Source organism: Eubalaena glacialis, chromosome 2 (genome assembly GCF_028564815.1).
Source record: "Eubalaena glacialis isolate mEubGla1 chromosome 2, mEubGla1.1.hap2.+ XY, whole genome shotgun sequence".
Lineage (NCBI taxonomy): Eukaryota > Metazoa > Chordata > Mammalia > Artiodactyla > Balaenidae > Eubalaena > Eubalaena glacialis.
Window position 1 is genome coordinate 107,575,679 of NC_083717.1, and position 19,997 is coordinate 107,595,675.

The 19,997-nt window shown below is 41.8% G+C and overlaps 3 protein-coding genes across 8 annotated transcripts in view; 1 reads left to right on the top strand and 2 right to left on the bottom strand.

Annotated features, from left to right (window-relative positions):
- Positions 1-3,737, bottom strand: part of WDR76 (WD repeat domain 76) — a 53,073-nt gene extending 49,336 nt beyond the window's left edge. For 2 of the 5 annotated variants that reach the window (XM_061182211.1, XM_061182213.1), the window contains exons 1-4: positions 3,663-3,737; positions 2,320-2,386; positions 1,832-2,243; positions 794-1,204 (exon numbers count right to left, since the gene is read on the bottom strand). In XM_061182211.1, coding sequence (XP_061038194.1) covers positions 794-1,204; positions 1,832-1,888 — 468 coding nt within the window. In that variant the 5' untranslated portion in view covers positions 1,889-2,243; positions 2,320-2,386; positions 3,663-3,737. The remainder of the gene's footprint in view (positions 1-793; positions 1,205-1,831; positions 2,244-2,319; positions 2,387-3,662) is intronic. The other 3 variants (XM_061182214.1, XM_061182215.1, XM_061182212.1) reach the window with 3 other exon arrangements.
- A 123-nt stretch (positions 3,738-3,860) lies between these two features.
- On the top strand, positions 3,861-16,503 carry MFAP1 (microfibril associated protein 1). The gene is made up of 10 exons (XM_061182217.1): positions 3,861-3,882; positions 3,981-4,104; positions 7,924-8,143; positions 9,285-9,414; positions 9,934-10,121; positions 10,644-10,752; positions 10,855-11,015; positions 12,680-12,839; positions 15,637-15,726; positions 15,823-16,503. Exons 2-10 carry the CDS (start codon positions 4,026-4,028, stop codon positions 16,003-16,005), a joined length of 1,320 nt encoding a protein of 439 aa, XP_061038200.1. The 5' UTR covers positions 3,861-3,882; positions 3,981-4,025; the 3' UTR covers positions 16,006-16,503.
- A 1,643-nt stretch (positions 16,504-18,146) lies between these two features.
- HYPK (huntingtin interacting protein K) lies at positions 18,147-19,453 on the bottom strand. 2 transcript variants are annotated; one of them, XM_061180363.1, is made up of 4 exons: positions 19,244-19,453; positions 18,856-18,911; positions 18,461-18,512; positions 18,147-18,309 (listed from the first exon to the last, which is right to left on the bottom strand). In XM_061180363.1, the coding sequence occupies exons 1-4, from the start codon at positions 19,403-19,405 to the stop codon at positions 18,214-18,216; spliced, it is 366 nt and encodes a 121-aa protein (XP_061036346.1). In that variant the 5' UTR covers positions 19,406-19,453; the 3' UTR covers positions 18,147-18,213. The 2 variants fall into 2 exon arrangements, with proteins under 2 accessions (XP_061036346.1, XP_061036347.1); XM_061180364.1 differs by lacking the exons at positions 18,147-18,309; positions 18,856-18,911 and having other exon boundaries at positions 18,453-18,512; positions 19,244-19,430.
- Positions 19,454-19,997: the final 544 nt, after the last annotated feature.

Consider the following 19,997-nt stretch of genomic DNA (forward strand, 5'->3'; position numbering starts at 1 on the left):
CTTAGAAGCCGCCGTACCTAAAACCCAGGCTTCCAACCCCCAGTCCAACGCATTTATGACTTAGCCCACCCTGTCCCACCACAGGTCCTAGTTCATTACAACACCGCCTCAATTATCCCATCTCCCTTTCCCTACCATCATTTTCTGTTCTAGTTCCATCAACTTTTCATCATGTGGTAGGGTTTTATCTTGTCTTGCATAAAATTTGTCACTTCAAATGAAGTACAACACTCCCGGTAGGCAATAGAAGCCAAAAGAATTAGATGCTTAATTCCTTAAACTGATGGAACTATTATTTTAAATAGAATTAGTGTTTCTCACGTATCTTCTCTACTCCATCATTTGTCTCTTTACATAATTAAAGGAAATATTCAGCACATGAATGCAATCAATTAATGGTGATTTTCCTACCCTGACATCGAGTCATTCAAATGCTATATGTCCCACAACTCAACTTCTTCTGGTATACTGTGCATAAATATGTAAAGGTGAGCATGACACCATAAAGTAGAAGTAAGCTCAAAAATAAATGCAATAAGCTGAGAGGAAGAAAAAGGGAAGCAGAGTGAAGATTAAGTCAATCCCCTCCTTCACAAATCGAAACCAAGAGTAAAATTAACCCAAGGAAGTTATCTGTTATACATTTAAAGAATAAAATTTCAGTTAAACATAAATTAGATGATAAAATAATTTGTTTGAGCTAAAGAGACCCTTGATAACCTTAGCTTATCAGAACTTAAAAACATATTTTTAAATATGAAAAATTTGAATAAGCTAGTAATTAAATTCTTACCATGCCTGGTGTGGTACCTTCATCACTGTCTCCATCCTGGCTGCTTTCTGTATCAGCACTGAGAATCACTGTATCTGAAGTGCTCTTGTATTGCCACTTGTTACTTTCAGCATGAACATCTAAGGATGATTTTTGCAGAGTGGATTCTGCCTTGGAAGATGTGGCTTCCATCTTTGGGGTTAAAATCCTTCTGCAAGTTATCTTTATTTCAGCCTTCTTACATTTCTTACATGCCACTTCATTGTTAGAATTCTTATCTAATAGGGATTTGGGGCGCTTAAGTTGATCTGGCTTGTAGTTACTGAGCGAAAAGGGAACAAGATACACCTTAGCTGTTTTTCCTAAAACTGTAGTCTGTACCGGTCTCAGAGACACACAAGCAATGTTTTGGTTTTCCTTATGTTCATTCACCTATTCAGGTCAATAAAGGAAAACAGAGAGTATTAAAATTCCAGGTTTTAAGCCTTTTCTTACAGATCTGCGTAAATAAATCTAATTCCTATTTCATAATGACAACATAAAGCCAAACTGATAGCCTGTAAGGAAACCTTTTTCCCTCCAAAATCTAGATACCTAATTTATTAACCTGAATAGAATTATTTATTATAGTGGACACATTTCTTACCCATATGAGTCTGCCAGACCAATAATAAAAATGACGACAATTTGTAACTGAGGAGACTGAGTAACTGGAACTGTTTCAAGAGTGGGAAACTGACCATAACGACTGCAAAAGCAAATGCAGGCTTCCGGATCCCAGCCTGACACTATTTTTGGGGTTATTGATAAGCATCTTCCTCAATGCTGAAGGTCTACTTTCCAGAGGAAAACCAGGACAGGCATCCCCGCTTATCTTTTAAAGCAACACCCCAAAAAACCCGTTAAACTGAGAGATGCCCCAACGAGCAGGAAAGTTTTGGAGTCAGGAGGTGCCGGGTGGCAAGTCCTCCCACCCTCCTCGGCCTATGCCCGGCACACCCCTCACGAAGACTGAGGCAGGAACACACCCGAAAGGGACAAGCCTTTTCTCCCATTCACCTGGAGTCGCTGTCTGGAGCCCACCTTCTCCTCGGCCTCCGCGCGCGACCCAGACATCCTCCCTCCGCTTAGCAGCTGGCGTCTTCCCGCCAAGATTGCGGCGGGAGGCGGGGATGGGTGGAGGTGGGAGGGGCGGGGAGGGGTCCGGGGCGGGGGGAGGGCAGGGCGGCGGAGGAGGGCTCCGATCCCAGCCGGTGGGAGGGGGAGGGGGCACGGGGCGTTACATTAGTCTCTTAAAGAGGCAAGGTTGCCAGCCTCACCGCAAACTCAAATTCCTCAGGGAAGCGAAGGGACCGAATCGACATTTTTACCTTGGATCCCGGTGATTTTGATGCTGCTGATGCCAGGATCTCACTTTGAAAAACACCTGCGCCTCTCCTAAGGAAAAACCACCTTGCCTAGCAACGTGAGCCTGGAAAAGATTCAGGAGCACTTAAATGCCATATGATATAGAAAGGAAATGAAATCAATATATATGCAGCCTTTACCTCAGCCCCTAGTTCCTTGTAATCCCACCACCAGAAAATTATGCCCAATGGCCACCGTATTTTCTTCCTAGGAAGAGAAGCATTTTGATTTTTTTTTCACGAGCTGATAAGCTGGTTTAAACTTCACCCACCAGTTAACTAAGTTGGTTTAAATTTCGCCCACCAGTTAACTAAGATTTAGTGATGACCTTACAAAGCCCAAAGACTGGGGAAAAGTTTTAAATAACTTTTGTATCACAAAGCACCATAAATAAGATTTCAGGGCACTATATTTCTTATAGTCACTGCTATATTAAACCTTTTTTTTTTTTTTTTCCTATTTTCTGGGTTGCCGCGAGTAGAAACAACTGCCTTCTCATCAGATTTACTCCTTCTGGATAGCATAGTTTTGGACCTGATGAATTTATAACAAATTTCTGTCTACTCTTTTACAGTCCTTTTCTTTATAGCTCAAAACTGCTCCCTTGGTTGGTTACTTGAGTTATCCACTGTTCCTTGATCGAGACTTGCCCAATTTTACTTCTTCTCCCAGCTGAGGCCCAATTTTAGGATACAGGTGAAATAATTTGAGAACTAATCCTATTAACAGCACCTTAAAAGCCCTTCAGGAACTTGCACACTCCTCGACTCAAAAATTACTGATAAAATCAAACTTTTCATAGTGTCTGATATATACCATGCTATTTCTGGACTTCAAGACTTTGCTCAGGCTGTCCCTTCTCTCCCCACCACAGCAGTTATAAAATCCTTTCTACAGTGACTGTGTTCTGACTACCAATTAGCCTATGTTTTTTACACAACCCAACTAGTAAATTGGGATTATTTCAGTTACTCTTCTATAAGCCCTTGAAGACTTACTAAATGAAATTCAAGTTCCTGGAGGAAACAAGCCTTTCAATACTATTCCATACTCCTTAGAGAAAGCTAAGCGCGGTGCTTAATAATTACTTATGGACTTTTATATACAAACATTCCAGCCAGGAATATGTTTCAATAGGCAGTCTCCAGAAACGGAAAGAACTGGAAAGCCGAAGAGTGTTCGGATTTCAGGCACTGTTCTAAGCCGCTTGGGGGATTTTTTTTTTCTTGCCACTGGCCTAAATTACCGCCACTGGCCTAAATTACCACCACTTGCCCTCACGTGACCAAAAAATACCTCACCACAACCCGTTCAGCCTCATCAACTGAGCTAATCAGGTGCTATTAACAGGATTTCTATTCCGATTAAACTCTAATTCTGAGCTTTCAACAATCTGGACAAACCGCCCTTCACTATCTCCTCAGTTTCTTATCCCTCACTACCCGATTTTCCTCAGCTTCAAACCAGCCCTAACGAGCGAAACCTTTCACTCAGCCTTTCTTCGCCGCAGGGTCTCAACAGCAAAGCCCAGCGGAAGCAACTTCCCGCCAGAAAGGGCGTCCAAATACTGCGAGACTGAGGAGGCCAGGGCAGCCTAAGAACATGCGCAGTAACAGACTCGACGTTCTAGCCGTAGACGCCCAGACGTCCTCCACAATCCCACAATCCTCTGGTCGCATATTTCCGGTTTTTCTAGCTCAGCCGTAAGTGGTGTTTCTATCAGTGAGTGGCGCAGCAGTGTACAGTGGTCTTCGGGGAAGAGGTTTTTTTCTGTTCGTTGACGTTGTTCTGTTCTGTTCAGTTTGGAATCAGTCAAGTTTTGGGAGTCACTGCCGCTGCCGTCAACATGTCGGTCCCAAGCTCACTCATGAAACAACCGCCCATTCAGTCTACGGCTGGGGCCGTCCCGGTTCGCAATGAGAAAGGTACTGTGCTGAGCGGCTTTCCAGTCGGATCTTACCTCTTTCCCCAGCATATTCCAAACCTACCCCGGGCCCACCACGTCAACCCCACCGACCCTTACGAACTTGCCCCCTATTTCTTCGACTTTCCCCATCAAACGGGCATCCAGTCGCGTTGCTTAGGGGAAAAAAAGCTACTTCGGTCTCATCCTGTTACTAGAGCCTGTGTGCTCTCTCCTACAGCAAGCACCCTGTTGCCTTGGCCTCCACCAATAAGTTAGAGTAATAAATATAGTGAATGCCTGCTGTTTGCAAGGTGTTGTGTGGGATACAATCCCTCTTTTGTTATCCATAGTCTGTTTATGATGCTTTTATAACTCTTATCGTTGTTAATTACATGTCCCTCTCCCTCTACTACATCATAAGCTCATAACCTCCTTGAGGCAGGAACTCTATCTTATTAAACTTTTTATCCCTTCAACCAACGCAGTGCCTGTATTTGTTAAATTGAATACAAAATGGTGTAAGACAGTGGTGTTCGGAACTCATAGTCTACTAGATGTGAGACATGCAAAAAGAGGCACATTCTAAGCAGGTGTACGGTCTTTCGCACCTATAATACCTGTCACATAGGTGATATAAACGAAGTGCTTAGGGAGGGCAGAGAAGGAATAATCTCTTCAGATTGGGGTATTTAACTTGATCCTTAAAGGATAGGTGCAGATGGATGAAGGAAAACTCTACCTGTTTGGGAAGTCAGACTGAAAGTTAGAGTTTTTTCAGTAAAGTATTTGAAAAATATTGTCAATTCTTTTTTTTTTTTTTTAATATACGGTACCTATCCTTGTGCAACCTGCTTTTTTTTTTTTTGACTCAACATCTTTTTTTGAGAAGTATTCTTTGAATACATGAAGATCTTATTCATTCATTTTAACTGCGTATGAGTTCCATTATATAATTAAACCACAGTTTGCTCCCTGCTGAGGGACAGTGTTGTTTTGTTACTTTTTCTCTTGTTACAAACAGTGCTTAAACATGTCTCTTTAGTGCACTTGTGTAAGAATTTCTCTAGGGTAGGGTGAACCTACATTGACACATCATTATCACCCAAAGTCGGTGGTTTACATTAAGGTTCACTCTGGTGTTGTGCATTCTGTAGATTTGGACAAATGTATAGGGACATTTATTCATCATTATGGCATCACACAGTATTTTTACTATGCATTTAAGGTTCCTTCATATCTTTTCATGGCTCGATAGCTCTTTTTTTTTTAATTGCTGAGTAATATTCCATCATCTGGATGTACCACGGTCTATTTACCCATTCACCTGGTAAAGGACATCTTGGTTGCTTACAAGTTTTGGCAGTTATGAACAAAGCTGCAATAAATATCCGTGTGCAGGATTTTGTGTGGACATAAGTTTTCAGCTCCTTTGGGTAAATACCAAGGATTACAATTGCTGAATCATATGGTAAGAGTATGCTTAGTTTTGTAAGAAACCACCAAACTATCTTTCAAAGTGGTTGTGCCATTTTGCATTCCCACCAGCAGTGAATTAGAGTTCCTGTTGCTCCACATTCTCACCAGCATTTGGTATTGTCAGAACTCTGGATTTTGGACAGCCTAATATGTGTGTAGTGGTATCTCACTGTTTTTTTGTTTTTTTTTAATTTATTTATTTATTTATTATTTTTGGCTGTGTTGGGTCTTCGTTTCTGTGCGAGGGCTTTCTCCAGTTGTGGCGAGCGGGGACCACTCTTCATCGCGGTGCGCAGGCCTCTCACTGTCGCGGCCTCTCCCGTTGCGGAGCACAGGCTCCAGACGCGCAGGCTCAGTAGTTGTGGCTCACGGGCTTAGTTGCTCCGCGGCATGTGGGATCCTCCCAGACCAGGGCTCGAACCCGTGTCCCCTGCATTGGCAGGCAGATTCTTAACCACTGCGCCACCAGGGAAGCCCCATTGTTTTTTTTAATTTGCATTTCCCTAAAGACATATAATGTGGAGCATCTTTTCACATGCTTATTTGCCATCTTTATATCTTCTTTGCTGAGGTGTCTGTTAAAGTCTCTTACCTCACCTTGTTCTTCAGAATTGTCTTGGCTCTTTTTGACCTCCTGTTCTTCCATATGATTTTAAAATCAGCCTGGGAACAGCTTTTAATGAAATTGCATTAAAATTATAGATCACACATTTATCGATCAACTCGGGCACAGTTGCCAACTTCTCATCCTTGAACATGATATATTCCTCTGTTTATTTTGATCTTTTATATCTTTAAATACAATTATATATTTTTCCTCCTAAAGGCCTATGTCATTTGTTGATTTATTCCTTAATATGTTACAGATTAGTTGCTATTGTAAATAGTATTTTTAAACTGTATTATCTAATTATAGGTAGCCGATGTACAGGCACATTTATTTTTATCTAACGTTTATCCAGCATTCTTCTTGAATTTTTTTTAACTTATCTGTTGGTTATCTTGTATTTTCTACATAAGTAATCATGTAGTCTGTAAATTGTGGCAGTTTCTTCCTTTTCAATTCTTACCTTTTATCTCTTTTTCTTTTCTTATTGCACTAATTAAAACCATAATATAATGTTGATCAGAAGGTATGATAGGGACAACCTAATGATGCCCACTTTTTTTTAAAGGAATGCTTCTAATGTTTTATCATTAAATATAATGTTTGCTGTATCTATTGTTAGATTATGTGACTTTAAATATATAAACTTTATTTTTTTAATTTTTATTTTGTTGTGATTTCTCATTCTTTTTTTTAATATTTATTTATTTTATTTATTTTTTTGGCTGCGTCGGGTCTTAGTTGCGACACGTGGGCTCTCTCGTTGAGGCACGTGAGCTCAGTAGTTGTGGCGTGCAGGCTTAGTTGCCCTGCACCATGTGGGATCTTAGTTCCCCAATCAGGGATTGAACCCACGTCCCCTGCATTGGAAGGTGGATTCTTTACCACTGGACCACCAGGGAAGTCCCATAAATATATAAACTTTAAATAGTACATTACTTTTTTCCCTGTTAATTTTCTAAGGTTAAGCCATGCTTGTAGTCCTGGGCTAAATCCTGTTATGTCACTATAGCTTAGAGAGGTTTTTTGGTTAGTTTTTACACTGCCTGAATACATTTGCTATTATGTTATTTAGTATTTTTGTATATGTTCATAAGTGAAATCCACCTAAAATTTTCCCTTGAATTGTACAGTTTGGTTATTCATCTTATAAAATTTGTTGGTTAGTTTTCACTGATTTTCTGTTCACTGGAATTGTTGGTATTTGTAAAACACAGATAATCTACTCTTGCAGGTTTGGTAGCACATAAGCTAAAAGAAAAGAAGGTAGAAATAAAGATTATAAGATTGCGTTATATGGTAATTTATAAAGGCTGCCACGGAAAAGTCTCGAACTAAAAGAATGAGCAGTATTTTAATTTTATATTCCCACTTAAGTCATCCTTACTGTGTGCTGGGCACTATTACAAATAAGTCGCTTAAGCACATAGTTGAGGTGGAATAGCATGAATTTGTGTTGGAGGTAGTCTCCCTATTTGGGGGGACTTTTTCTATCGTTTCACTGCCCACCTTCCTCCACTTCATTGTACCCAAGCTAAGCCTCATTATCATTAGTGTTGGTGTTCACAAGAATGCCTTCGCATGACTTGGCCTTTGTAGGAAAACAGCATTAGATGAGTAGATGGTTGGGTAATGGCTCTCTTCTCCTGCTTGGACTCTGGTTTGCCAGGAATACAGGGCTCTACCTGGAAAGGCCAAGGGTTGAAGGACATTGGGAAAGAGCCTACTGAAACATAAGTTATCTTTCTCACCCAGGTGAGATTTCGATGGAAAAAGTGAAGGTAAAACGTTATGTGTCGGGAAAGAGGCCAGACTATGCCCCTATGGAGTCCTCAGATGAGGAGGATGAAGAGTTTCAGTTCATTAAGAAAGCCAAAGAACAAGAAGCAGAGCCTGAGGAACAGGAGGAGGATTCATCTAGCGACCCTCGGCTACGGCGTTTGCAGAACCGTATTAGTGAAGATGTGGAGGAGAGGTAATGACTAGGGTTATGTTTGCCTGGACCTGAACCCCTACAGGTTAATTAATAGGAACAACAGCAGTAATAGCTAATACTTGAATAGTACTTACTATGTGCCAGGCACTGTTCCAGGTATATTACATTTACTAATTCTTGTAATCCACATAATAACCTTATGAGGTAGGTAGTGTTATCCCCATTTTTACAAGTGAGCAAACAGGCACAGTGGGGTTAGGAAAATAATTCATTAAGGGGATGGAAAACACAGACCGTTGGTTGGTTTGTTGAGTCTTTTTAGCACAAAGATGTTTTATAAAATTTGAGAAATTTGATTTTAGCCATGCATTTATTCTAAAGGCCAATGAGGAGAAATGACACTGATGAAGTAGGAAAAAAGGACTGATGTCAGAAAGCGAGCCTCCCAATGAGGGATTTTGTGTATTGTGTATTGACTGAGACATTACCTTACAGAGGAGGCCAGAGGCCCCAAACTTCCACAGTTCATATTGTCTCAGGAGTTTTTTCACAGAGCCCTGGGCCCAAACAATTCTGTTTATTTTATTAAGTAGTTAGATCCAAATGATTTAATATTTATGTCCTAGCAACTTAGCCACTTGAAAAATATAATATGTATAAAAGAAAAAACATTTTTATTTCATTTTTACATAACCACAGTTACTTACTACTGGGGTTTGCGTGTCTCTTGGGCACTGACAACTTCTCAAACCTTAGAGTCACATTGGCACTGTCACTCATTTCCTGTTGCATATTGACTTTCATGCAGTACTTGCTTTTTATCACAGCAGCCCAAAAAACCCAGTTTTACTAAGATATATCATTGAAAGGAAACATAGTGTGATCTACTGTTGAAATTGTGAACTACCTTGAGCTTTAAAATATATCCCAGTGCACCCATCTACATTTGCTGCAGTGCCCCAGGGTGCCTCAGCATACATGTAATGTTTTGGGTCCAACTTGACTATTTGTTCTAACACTTTGAGTTGGTTTCTTTAATCTGCCCCTCGGTTTCCTCATCTCAAGACTTCAGTGCTAATAAAAGCAAACATAATGTCCAGGTGCTCTGTGACTAAGGAAATGTGGTTGATGCCCCTTCGTTTTTGTGAGGTTGGTGTTACACTTGGACACTGTCTTTCAGATTGGCTCGACATCGGAAAATAGTGGAACCTGAAGTGGTTGGAGAAAGTGACTCCGAAGTGGAAGGAGATGCTTGGCGCATGGAACGAGAAGATAGCAGTGAAGAAGAAGAGGAAGAGATTGATGATGAGGTATAATTTCAGAAAGTGGGAAGTTCTTTCTGGGTACAAGAAGAAGTTAGAGCTTGTGCTCCTTTGATGAGGCCTTAAAGGCACAAGATATCTGCTTTTGGCAGAAGTCTGATCCAGTGTTCCCTGCTTATTGGGGATAGGATTGAAATAGAATGGTACTAAACATAAAATAGATAGCTAGTGGGAAGCAGCCGCATAGCACAGGGAGATCAGCTCGGTGCTTTCTGACCACCTAGAGGGGTGGGATAGGGAGGGTGGGAGGGAGGGAGATGCAAGAGGGAAGAGATATGGGGACATATGTATATGTATAACTGATTCACTTTGTTATAAAGCAGAAACTAACACACCATTGTAAAGCAATTATACTGTAATAAAGATGTTAAAAAAAAAAAAGAAATAGAATGGTACTAAGTTGCATTTACTCATATCAGAATTTGTTGAGCTTGATGAGGTTAAAATAAAAAGACATCTCAGAGCACAGGCCAATTACCTGACTGGCTTGGACATGTAACTTGACAGGAAATAGAACGGCGCCGTGGCATGATGCGTCAACGAGCGCAGGAGAGAAAAAATGAAGAGTTGGAAGTCATGGAGGTGGAAGATGAGGGACGTTCTGGGGAGGAGTCAGAATCAGAGTCTGAGTATGAAGAGTACACAGACAGTGAAGATGAGATGGAGCCTCGCCTTAAGCCAGTTTTCATTCGGAAGTAAGTATCTCACAAACCAGGCCTGAATCCTGGAAATAATTACTGCTTTCCAGGTCTGAAGATGGAAGCCTCTTTTCTCTCTCACACTCTTCTGAAATGTAAGCACCAAGTAAAAGTCTTCTGCCCAGTGTCCCAACTCGGCAGGGTATTTGCTGAGGAATATCTTGTTAGCAGGGAGACTGAGTTTGTTTTCACATCTCCTTTTCCACTTAAAGGAAACATACCTTCCAAGGTCTTATATTCTTTTAAACACAAAATCAAGCTTGAAGAGCAAATTCCTATTCCTTTCCTAATGGCTAGAAATCCTACAGTCCAGCAGGTTTCTTGCTATTCAGGCAATTCTCAAAGATGAATGGAATTTTGATGCTCTGAAAACCAGGAATGACTCCCATTTTTGGCTCTTTGCAAATAATAGAGCCAGAGATTGTTGGGCTTTGTCTGGTTTGGATAGGACTTAATTTAGGGGAACAAAGACCTCCACTATAAGGGCTTTGGGTAATTAACAGGACCTCTGTGCTGTAGGAAGGACCGGGTAACAGTTCAGGAACGTGAGGCTGAAGCATTGAAACAGAAGGAGCTGGAGCAGGAGGCGAAACGCATGGCTGAGGAGAGGCGCAAGTACACACTCAAGGTACTGGGGGTAGCTGTGAGGATTGAGTGCAAGGAGTTGTGTGTTTAGGTCTGTCTGAGGAGAATAAGGAAGTCCAACATTTGAACTGTTCTCCCTATCCAGATTGTAGAAGAGGAGACCAAGAAAGAGCTGGAGGAGAACAAGCGGTCCCTGGCTGCACTGGATGCACTCAACACTGACGATGAAAATGATGAGGAGGAATATGAGGCGTGGAAAGTTCGGGAGCTGAAGAGAATCAAGAGGGACAGAGAAGATCGAGAAGCGTGAGTAATAGGATGGGCCTAGAGTTTAATACCACTGGTGGGACAGGTTCCTAGTAGGGTAGCTCTGAGGCTCCACACCTACTATGAGTTCCATTCTAGCTTCCTTTAGGGTTCCTGCAACTGGGTGGGTTCCCCATACATTGGAATGTGGCTTTTACAATAAAATCAGGGAAAAGAAACACATTTTGTCCGTGTTTCTCCACGATAGAGTGCCAGCTGATACTCACTTTAGTAGTTTCCTAGTAGACACACACAAGTTACTCACTGTAATCAGTTATCTGTTGTTGCATAACAACCCAACCCAAAAGTAAGTGACTTGAAACAATTCGCACAATTTTGGAGGTTGGCTATGCAGTTCCTCTGCTGATTTCACCTGGGTTCTCTTATGTAGTTGCGTCCAGCTGGAAGATTGACTGGGCTTCACTCATGTGTCTGGTAGTTGGCGCTGTCAGTTACGATGCCTCACTTCTTCTTCAGTAGGCTAGACTAGTTTCCTTACATAATGGTCTCAGGGCAGCATTCTAAGAGGGCAAAGGTGGAAGCTGGCAAGGTCTTTTGAAGCTCACATGTCATTTCTGCAAAGGGACATGCATACTGTGAGGGAAAGAATTTGTGGCATTTAAATAATCTACCACAATCACTGTGTTAGAGCAGAATCATTTCTGAGCTGCATCACCCATTCCTAAAAATTACTAGGAATGAGAGAGGGTAATCCCAGATTGTAATCCCTCAATAGAAGACTCTGTCCTCAGCCTGCAGTTTCTAAGGTTTTTATCCTGGGCTTCGAGGAGTCCATGTACCCTTTAACATTGTATGAAAAATTATGTGTTTATTTGCAGTTTTTTAAGAAAAGGGATCTATGACTGCACCCCAAAAAAAAGGTTAAAGTCACGCAGTTTAATTAATGAGGGTGATCCTTGGTTTGTGGCATATAAGCACATTACTAAAGAAATACCAGTAAACTTTTATAGAGTTATTTGTTTTTTAATATATAGATTTATTTATTTATTTATTTATTTTTGGCTGTGTTGGGTTTTCATTGCTGCGCGTGGGCTTTCTCTACTTGTGGCGAGCGGGGGCTACTCTTTGTTGCGGTGCATGGGCTTCTCATTGCGGTGGCTTCTCTTGTTGCAGAGCACGGGCTCTAGGCACCGGGCTTCAGTAGTTGTGGCACACGGGCTCTAGAGCGCAGGCTCAGTAGTGGTGGCACACGAGCTTAGCTGCTCCGCGGCATGTGGTATCTTCCCGGACCAGGGCTCGAACCCGTGTCCCCTGCATTGGCAGGCAGATTCTTAACCACTGCGCCACCAGGGAAGTCCCCAGAGTTATTTTAAATTCTGATTTTTTTTAAACTAAGAAGGCTTTTTAGGGAAGGGAAATTACTAATGTTATAAAATCAAGCAGTGGTAGTATGTCTAAACCTCAAAAAGGCTAGAATCAGCTTTCAGAAGTTTGCAAAACCTGGTCTTGCGAGCATGCGAGCATAATGAAGACTACATCACCCTCTTATTTATTGAGCTCCCGATCTTGATTCCTAACAGGTAATAACTAGAATTGATGAAGATGAATGATGGTTGAAAGGAGGTGGGACTGTGTCATATTCAGATAACTGGGTCTTTCTGAAGCTAAAATGATACTAATAAATAGTTTTGTTCTCTGGACAGGCTTGAAAAGGAGAAAGCAGAAATTGAACGCATGCGAAACCTGACTGAGGAAGAGAGGCGAGCTGAGCTTCGGGCAAATGGCAAAGTCATTACCAACAAAGCTGTTAAGGGCAAATATAAGTTCTTACAGAAGTATTATCACCGGGGTGCCTTCTTCATGGTAAGAAGTGAAAAGAGAATGGGAAAATGGGGCAGTAGGAATAACTCCCCATTTCCCTGGTCCTGGGATGTTACTTCCACTTGCCAGTGGTCAACTTTCTCATTTGCTTTTTGCCTCTGAAGAATATAAAACCAAATAGAGGAAAGCATTGGCAACAGGATTTTAGATGTAGCAGCAACTGTTCTCTTCTGGCCCCAGCTCTCGGAAGGAGGAAATGATGTAATAGAAGAATTGAGGAACTGAAATAGAGAGTGATCTATATAGATACTAGACTGTTTGGGTTCCCCAAATCACTTAGATATCATTATCCATAGCTGAGTGAGAAATTTTGGTTATGAGAAAACCAGGCTCTGCAAAGAGCTTTACATTAACTCATGTTTGGGTGGCATAAGTTTAATTTACTTCATTCTGAGCTGACAGAAAGTGACTAAGTCTAACCAAAAAAATTGTTAATTATCTAACCATTATGTGTAATGCCATCATCTTTGTTCTTCATATAAAAACCAAAGTCAAAATATCAGTCCATTAACCCTGTATAAAGTGAAAAGGACTTCTTCCAAATTATTTGGGTTAACACTCGTGATAATTCCTTAATAGAGAGAGAGCAGGAAAGGGAATGGGAGAATTGGTTACATTTATTACTCTAATAGCATGTGGTTTGTCAAACTATTTCCTGATGTTAAAGAAGTTTTTATCAAAAACTAGACTAGCTTTTTCAAATGCTGTATAGCAAACCTTAAATATCCCTACTGCAGCTAATTCCTGCCTTTCACTGTAGAAAATTTTTAAAACTTCACTGGAGGATTCCTTATTCCTCTCCCTCCAAAATCAGTTTCAGTCTATCTGCTCAGCAGGAAATGTTTGCTTATTAATGTAGTTTTCCAGCCCATGTAGTTTTCAAGATAGGAGTCAGTGGAGATTATGAATTACTTCTTATACTGCTTCAAAGTCATAAAATATCATTGCTTAAGCATTTCAGCAGCTTAAATAATCAAGCTCCTTAAGGAAGCAGTGCATTGCTGACTGTGATACATAAGGAAAGGTTTATGTGAGAGTCTTTTGGTGCACATACTCAAATATCAACTCTTCTCATCTGGACAAGGAGAGTGAAGTTGAAATGGCTTCTGAGATTAAATGAGGGACTCTCAGACTCTAACAAGGAGAAAAGTTGGTTTCATGAAAACTGTTTAATTGTCCTACCTTTAAATTGGCCTTTCTATAGCTGAAGGGAAAAGATTACTCTGAAAGTATGTTTGGTTAAAGGACTCAGCTCTTCCATGAAACTTTCCTTAACCAAAATGGTACTATTTTAATTCTTTCAGCACATATGTTTATGATCTGTATCATAACATTATAGTCTTACTTATATGTTGATTTGAAACTATTCTCTATAGTTATTTTATACAGTTCATTAAGTAAACCTTTTGAGCATCTACTGTATGAAGGGTACTACTGTTTAGCACAGCTACAGGTTATATAATCCTTGCCCTCAGAAGGCTTACAATCTAATAATAGAGCTAAGGCAAATATCTACTGTAACATAAGGAACAGTGAAAGTACTAAGGGACTTCCGAAGAGAGAGGTGTTACATTTGGTAGAAGATTGAAAAGGGTAACATCAAGGAGGTGACAGTTAAGATATATAGACTTTCTGGAACTTCCCTGGTGGTCCAGTGGCTAAGGCTCCACACTCCCAATGCAGGGGGCTCAGGTTTGACCCCTGGTCAGGGAACTAGATCCCGCATGCTGCAACTAAAAGAAAAAAAAGATCCTGCATGCCACAACTAAGGATCCTGCGTGCTGCAAGGAAGATCCCACCTGCTGCAACTAAGACCCAGTGCAGCCAAATAAATAAATAAATCTTTTTTTTAAAAAAATTAAGATGTATAGACTTCCTGACATTCAGGGGTAGGAAGACATTCCATGTAAAGGAACAAGAAATGGAGGCAAAAAGTATCATCTGTAAAGGCAAGGAGTAGATTAAGGCTACATAGCATTTGGCCTTGACTAGTACACAGAGGAACTGTGCTTATTTAATAAAGTAGAGAACCATTGAAAGTTTTTGAGCAGAACAGAGGTATAATGACAGTTGTGTTCTAGAAACATTAATCCCATGAAATGTGTAAGATTGATTGCAGGGAAAAACTATAATAACCCAGGTAATGAGAATCTAGGTAATTGAGAGAATGTTGGTCCTATTAACAGAAGTTAAGTCAGGAAGAGGCTGATTTAGAAAGGTTAGGGATACAGTTTTCACCTTAGATGTGAGTTTGAAATCCCAGAATACCCAAGCTAACATGTGTATTGGGCAGTAGATGAATCAGGATTGGAGATTTGAGAGGCCTGTACGAAGTTGAAATCATGTGAGTGAATGAACATGTTGAGTGCAGAGAAGAATATAGCCAACCTTCAGGAAATGTCTACACTTAGGAAGGAAAAAGACAACACAAAGGAAAAAAAGATTATCATCTCCTCAACTAGATGTAAGCTCTTGGTTCAATAGGTTCAATACCCTCTGCTTTCTTTTTATGCCTTGTTGTAAAATTTAATAAATCTGTAGTTTGAGGGACTTCCCTGGTGGTCCAGTGGTTACAAGTGTGCGCTTCCACTGCAGGGGGCACGGGTTCGATCCCTGGCCTGGGAACTAAGATCCCACATGCAGCACAGCACGGCCAAAAAAAATTAATTAATTAAAATAATAAATAAGTAAAATGGTTTTAAAAAATGATCTCTAAAAAAAGTGTAGTTTGAATATATGAGAAATAAAACCACAAGATTGATAAGACTCTTTTCTACAGGATGAGGATGAAGAAGTATACAAGAGAGATTTCAGCGCACCTACCCTGGAGGATCATTTCAACAAAACCATTCTTCCCAAAGTCATGCAGGTATGGGGTACCTTAATGACATGAAAGAGAAAAGTAACGTATTGAGGGCTGTGACATGATATGTCTGGTGGTATAACTCATCATCTATCCTAACAGGTCAAGAACTTTGGACGCTCTGGTCGTACCAAATACACCCACCTCGTGGATCAAGACACCACCTCCTTTGACTCAGCATGGGGCCAAGAGAGTGCCCAGAACACAAAGTTCTTTAAACAAAAGGCAGCTGGGGTACGAGATGTATTTGAGCGGCCATCTGCCAAGAAGCGGAAAACTACTTAGAGTTCAACTAATTCTTCCAACTGTGGGACACAAGGGGAAATCTCAGCATCTGGTCCTTGATTTGTTTTTACTACTATTTACATGGCCCCTGTATCCAGCCTGCTGAGCCTACTGCCATACTTGTGACACTGGGCAAACCTAGTCTTTGAAGGTGCTTTGTGAGGTTTGGACTCATGCTGAGAAACCTGCAGAAAAGCACTGTCCAGGTAGGATTAGAGGCTCCCCACTTAGGACTATTTCTGAGAAATCTTCAGCTTCATTACTGCTCTGGCTTCCCATATTCACTTGGGACTCTTCCAGGTTTCTTTTTCCAGCCCTTAGCTTGGGTTAGAAAAATGGATGGGCATGTAAGCAGACAATGCATTACTTCTACCGTACAGGAAATCTAAGCTCATTGAAACCTGTTTTGCATTTTTGGGGTAAATTTTTCTAGATGAACATTACTTTTTGATCCATTTATGTGTGTGTGTGTCAAGAAATAAAAGAATCATACACCAAGAGGTTTTTTAGCATACCAGAAATAAAATGTGCAGGCTGACAATTATCTACCTATTAACTAAAATAAAAGACAGCAGGGAATTGCAGGCAAATGATGTTTCACATTTTAATCATCCCCTTTGATCTCAGAAACCAGCACAGATGCTAGACAGGCTGTATTGTAAGTGGCATCTAGATTTATTCCATGAGCAAATGTGTATGTGGTTGTCCTTGCTGTCTAAACTGTAGCTGTATATAGAACAAAACAGGACACATGAAATGAGGAATCCATGTAGCATACTAGTATCTTCTCCTTGCCCAGCTCATATATCGAGGGCACAGTGCTGAGTTGCAATGTAGCGACAACATGCTAGACGTCACTGGCAGAGTTAAATTTAATTTTTCCATTTAATATTTACCACATGACCACTGTGCATGTGGCAGAGCATTAGGAGTCCCAGGGGTTATAAGGAATGACATTTAACCAGTGGGAAGACTATCTCTAAATTGCATTAAAAAATGAGAAGGGGGGACTTCCTTGGTGGCACAGTGGTTAAGAATCCGCCTGCCAATGCAGGGGACACGGGTTCGAGCCCTGGTCCGGGATGATCCCACATGCTGCGGAGCAACTAAGCCTGTGTGCCACAACTACTGAGCCTGCGCTCTAGAGCCCACGAGCCACAGCTACTGAGCCCACATGCTGCAACTACTGAAGCCCGCGCGCCTAGAGCCCGTGCTCCACAAGAGAAGCCACTGCAATGAGAAGCCTGTGCATTGCAACCAAGAGTAGCCCCTGCTCGCCACAACTAGGGAAAGCCCGCGCGCAGCAACGAAGACCCAACTCAGCCAGAAATAAATATCTTTTTTAAAAAAATGAGACAGGCAAGGTCTTTTCACAATCTTTAAATGCCCCACTAGAAGAATCACTCATAAATCCTTAAATGTCCTAGAATAAAAATACGAGTGCAAATAATATGAAGTCACTTGTATGTGCCAGAAGGAGATACAATCTAAGAATTATCCTAGAGCCAAAATGAGAGTGAGAGCTACATTCACCTGCTCATGAATTCTTACAACAACCTATCATATCTATGTATCATTTTATAGTTGAGGAAACAAGCTCAGCAAGGGTGAGTTGGTGATCAAAAATTTGATCAACTTTTAAAGTAAAATTGCTTTCTCTCCAGGTTAGAAAATGGAATCCAAGGTGTAAGTGTTGTGGTTCAGAAAATAGTAAATCAAAATCTTTCATAAATTAATTCTATATAAGACATAACCTTTGATAACGTCTATTGTAGTTACCACCTCAGTACCTAAATTCTAACTCACAGTGGTTTATGAACTGGATTGGTGACTTAAAACTATATACAGTGGCTCCTAGGCAGGTACTGGCCTTTCAGCTGTTCATAAGCTACCCTAGAGACACATGCCATGGAGTACAGTAAACTTTGCTGAGACTCTAAGTGTACCTTGAATGCTGTTGAGAACTAGTCATATGAATGAGCCTGATCTGCCACATAGCATCTGCATCTGAACATGAGGTACTCTTCTACACTGATCCTTCACATAGGTTCATTAAGGGTTATACTCCAACATGTAAATTTCCCACAATAAAATACAATATGATATACATTGCACTTGATCCAAAATGATAAAACTGCAACTTGGAAAAAAAAAAGACATCTTTATTGAAGTAAGTTAATCCAGTGGGTAGGTCTGAGAAAACACAAATCAGTTGGTTAGGGCAATAAGAGCCTCTACCACGTTCCCCAAGTGTTCCCTCAAGCTCCGTTCTGCTGCTGCTCGCGAGATCTCCATCTCTGTCATCTGCAGGAAAAGGATCAATGATTTTACCTAAGTCTCCTCCCGGGCATTAATGTGCCAGCAAAACATGAGGACTCTACTTGTTTCAGGAAACAACCCAAATTAAACAAAGAAATCTCCCCCACCCATACACTAGTTAGACATTACTACTCACTATCAGCTCCAGATCTTCCTTCTTGATAGTGACTTTTGCCAGTTCCTTCTCCCTGCAAATATTCATGTACTTAGTCCTCATTCTTTACCTCCACCATAAACTCCCAGAAAGGATTTTTTCCAGCTGTGCCTTACAAATAAATGACTCTTGGTAAACACTGTTGACTGAAAATACAAAACGACTCCCACCCTCTCACCTAACATCCCATCCCCTGGAATATTTACAGCAGGCAGCAGGTGTTGCCAGGAGGCCTTTCCTTCCACCAACAAGAGTAAAGTTGTACATCTTAGATCTGCAGAAATTGGCGATAGAGTTGAAGAACAGTACAAGGTACAAAGGCCTAACGATGGCTTTTTTGGGGGGAAAGAGGGGGGCCCGTAGGTAAAACGACTTACCGCTCCTGTTTGGCTTTCTGCTCCCGGGACCGTCTATCCCCAATCACAGACATGGCCTACAGGAAAGACAGATCTAGTTACTGCTCTGCTACCCACAATTCCTAATAATCTAAAATACCAGTAACAAGCGGGTGGGTGTGTATTCACGATGACGAGCGTACCAGGAACCGGGACCTACGTTTAATTCAACTCTGTGCACCTGAGATCCATTTTAAACCCAATCTCCATCAAGTTCCTTTTCGCAAGCGGCGGGCTCCAATGACGGTTCAGTTTCCCTCTTATCTCCTCCCACCATGGAAATCGAGACCCATGGAGCTGGGCTTCCAGTTTCAGCCTCCAAGCCCCTTCTGCTCTCATCCCTCCCAGACAGGATCCCGGCCAACCTCACCGTCTCCAGATTGGAACTCTGGATCTCCTTCTCTTCCGCATAGTCGGTGACTCGCTCCAGGTCTGCCGCCCCACTGTCATGTTTCCGTGGCTTCTCTGGAGGCCGCTCCGGGCCGCTGGTCTCAGTCTCCAACTCTAGCTCCACGTCCCCCTCGGTCGCCATGTCGATCCCACCGCGCCGCCCCAGAGGCCAGGCCCCGCCTCAGGAAGACTTCCGGTAACTGCCTCGCAACTTCCGCCGGGAGAGGAGGAGGCGGGATCGGCCCTGGGCCACACCTTCTTTGGTGCTCTGGTTCTAGAAGCTTCAGCGAGGAAACCAGTACGCCTCTCAGACTTCCTTTCGGGCTTCTAGTGTTGCTTTCTGCCAGGCCGTGCCCCAGACCTAACCCGTCACCAGTCCAGGCCTTCCCATCCTTACCTCCTCTTCCCTAGGTCCAGCCCACACACCCCAAGGAATTCTGTTCAAGATGGATGACGTCTAATCCTAAACCAATTAAGAATGCTAGTCTACAAGCCAGATATGCAAACTGCTCCCTAATCTGGGGAGAACAGACTGAGTGGCCCAAGGACCCTGGGGAGAAAGTAGTTTCACAGGGACATTTGCATTTACCACATCCTGAAGGTCGGTGTTCTTTTCCTGATGTCCCTCCCCATTCTGCCTTAAACTGGGTGACCAGCCCCGGCACAGCAGGAGTCCAATGGGCTGAGGACAAAAGAAAGCTACTACTTTCTCATCTGCCTTCCATCTGGTGGAC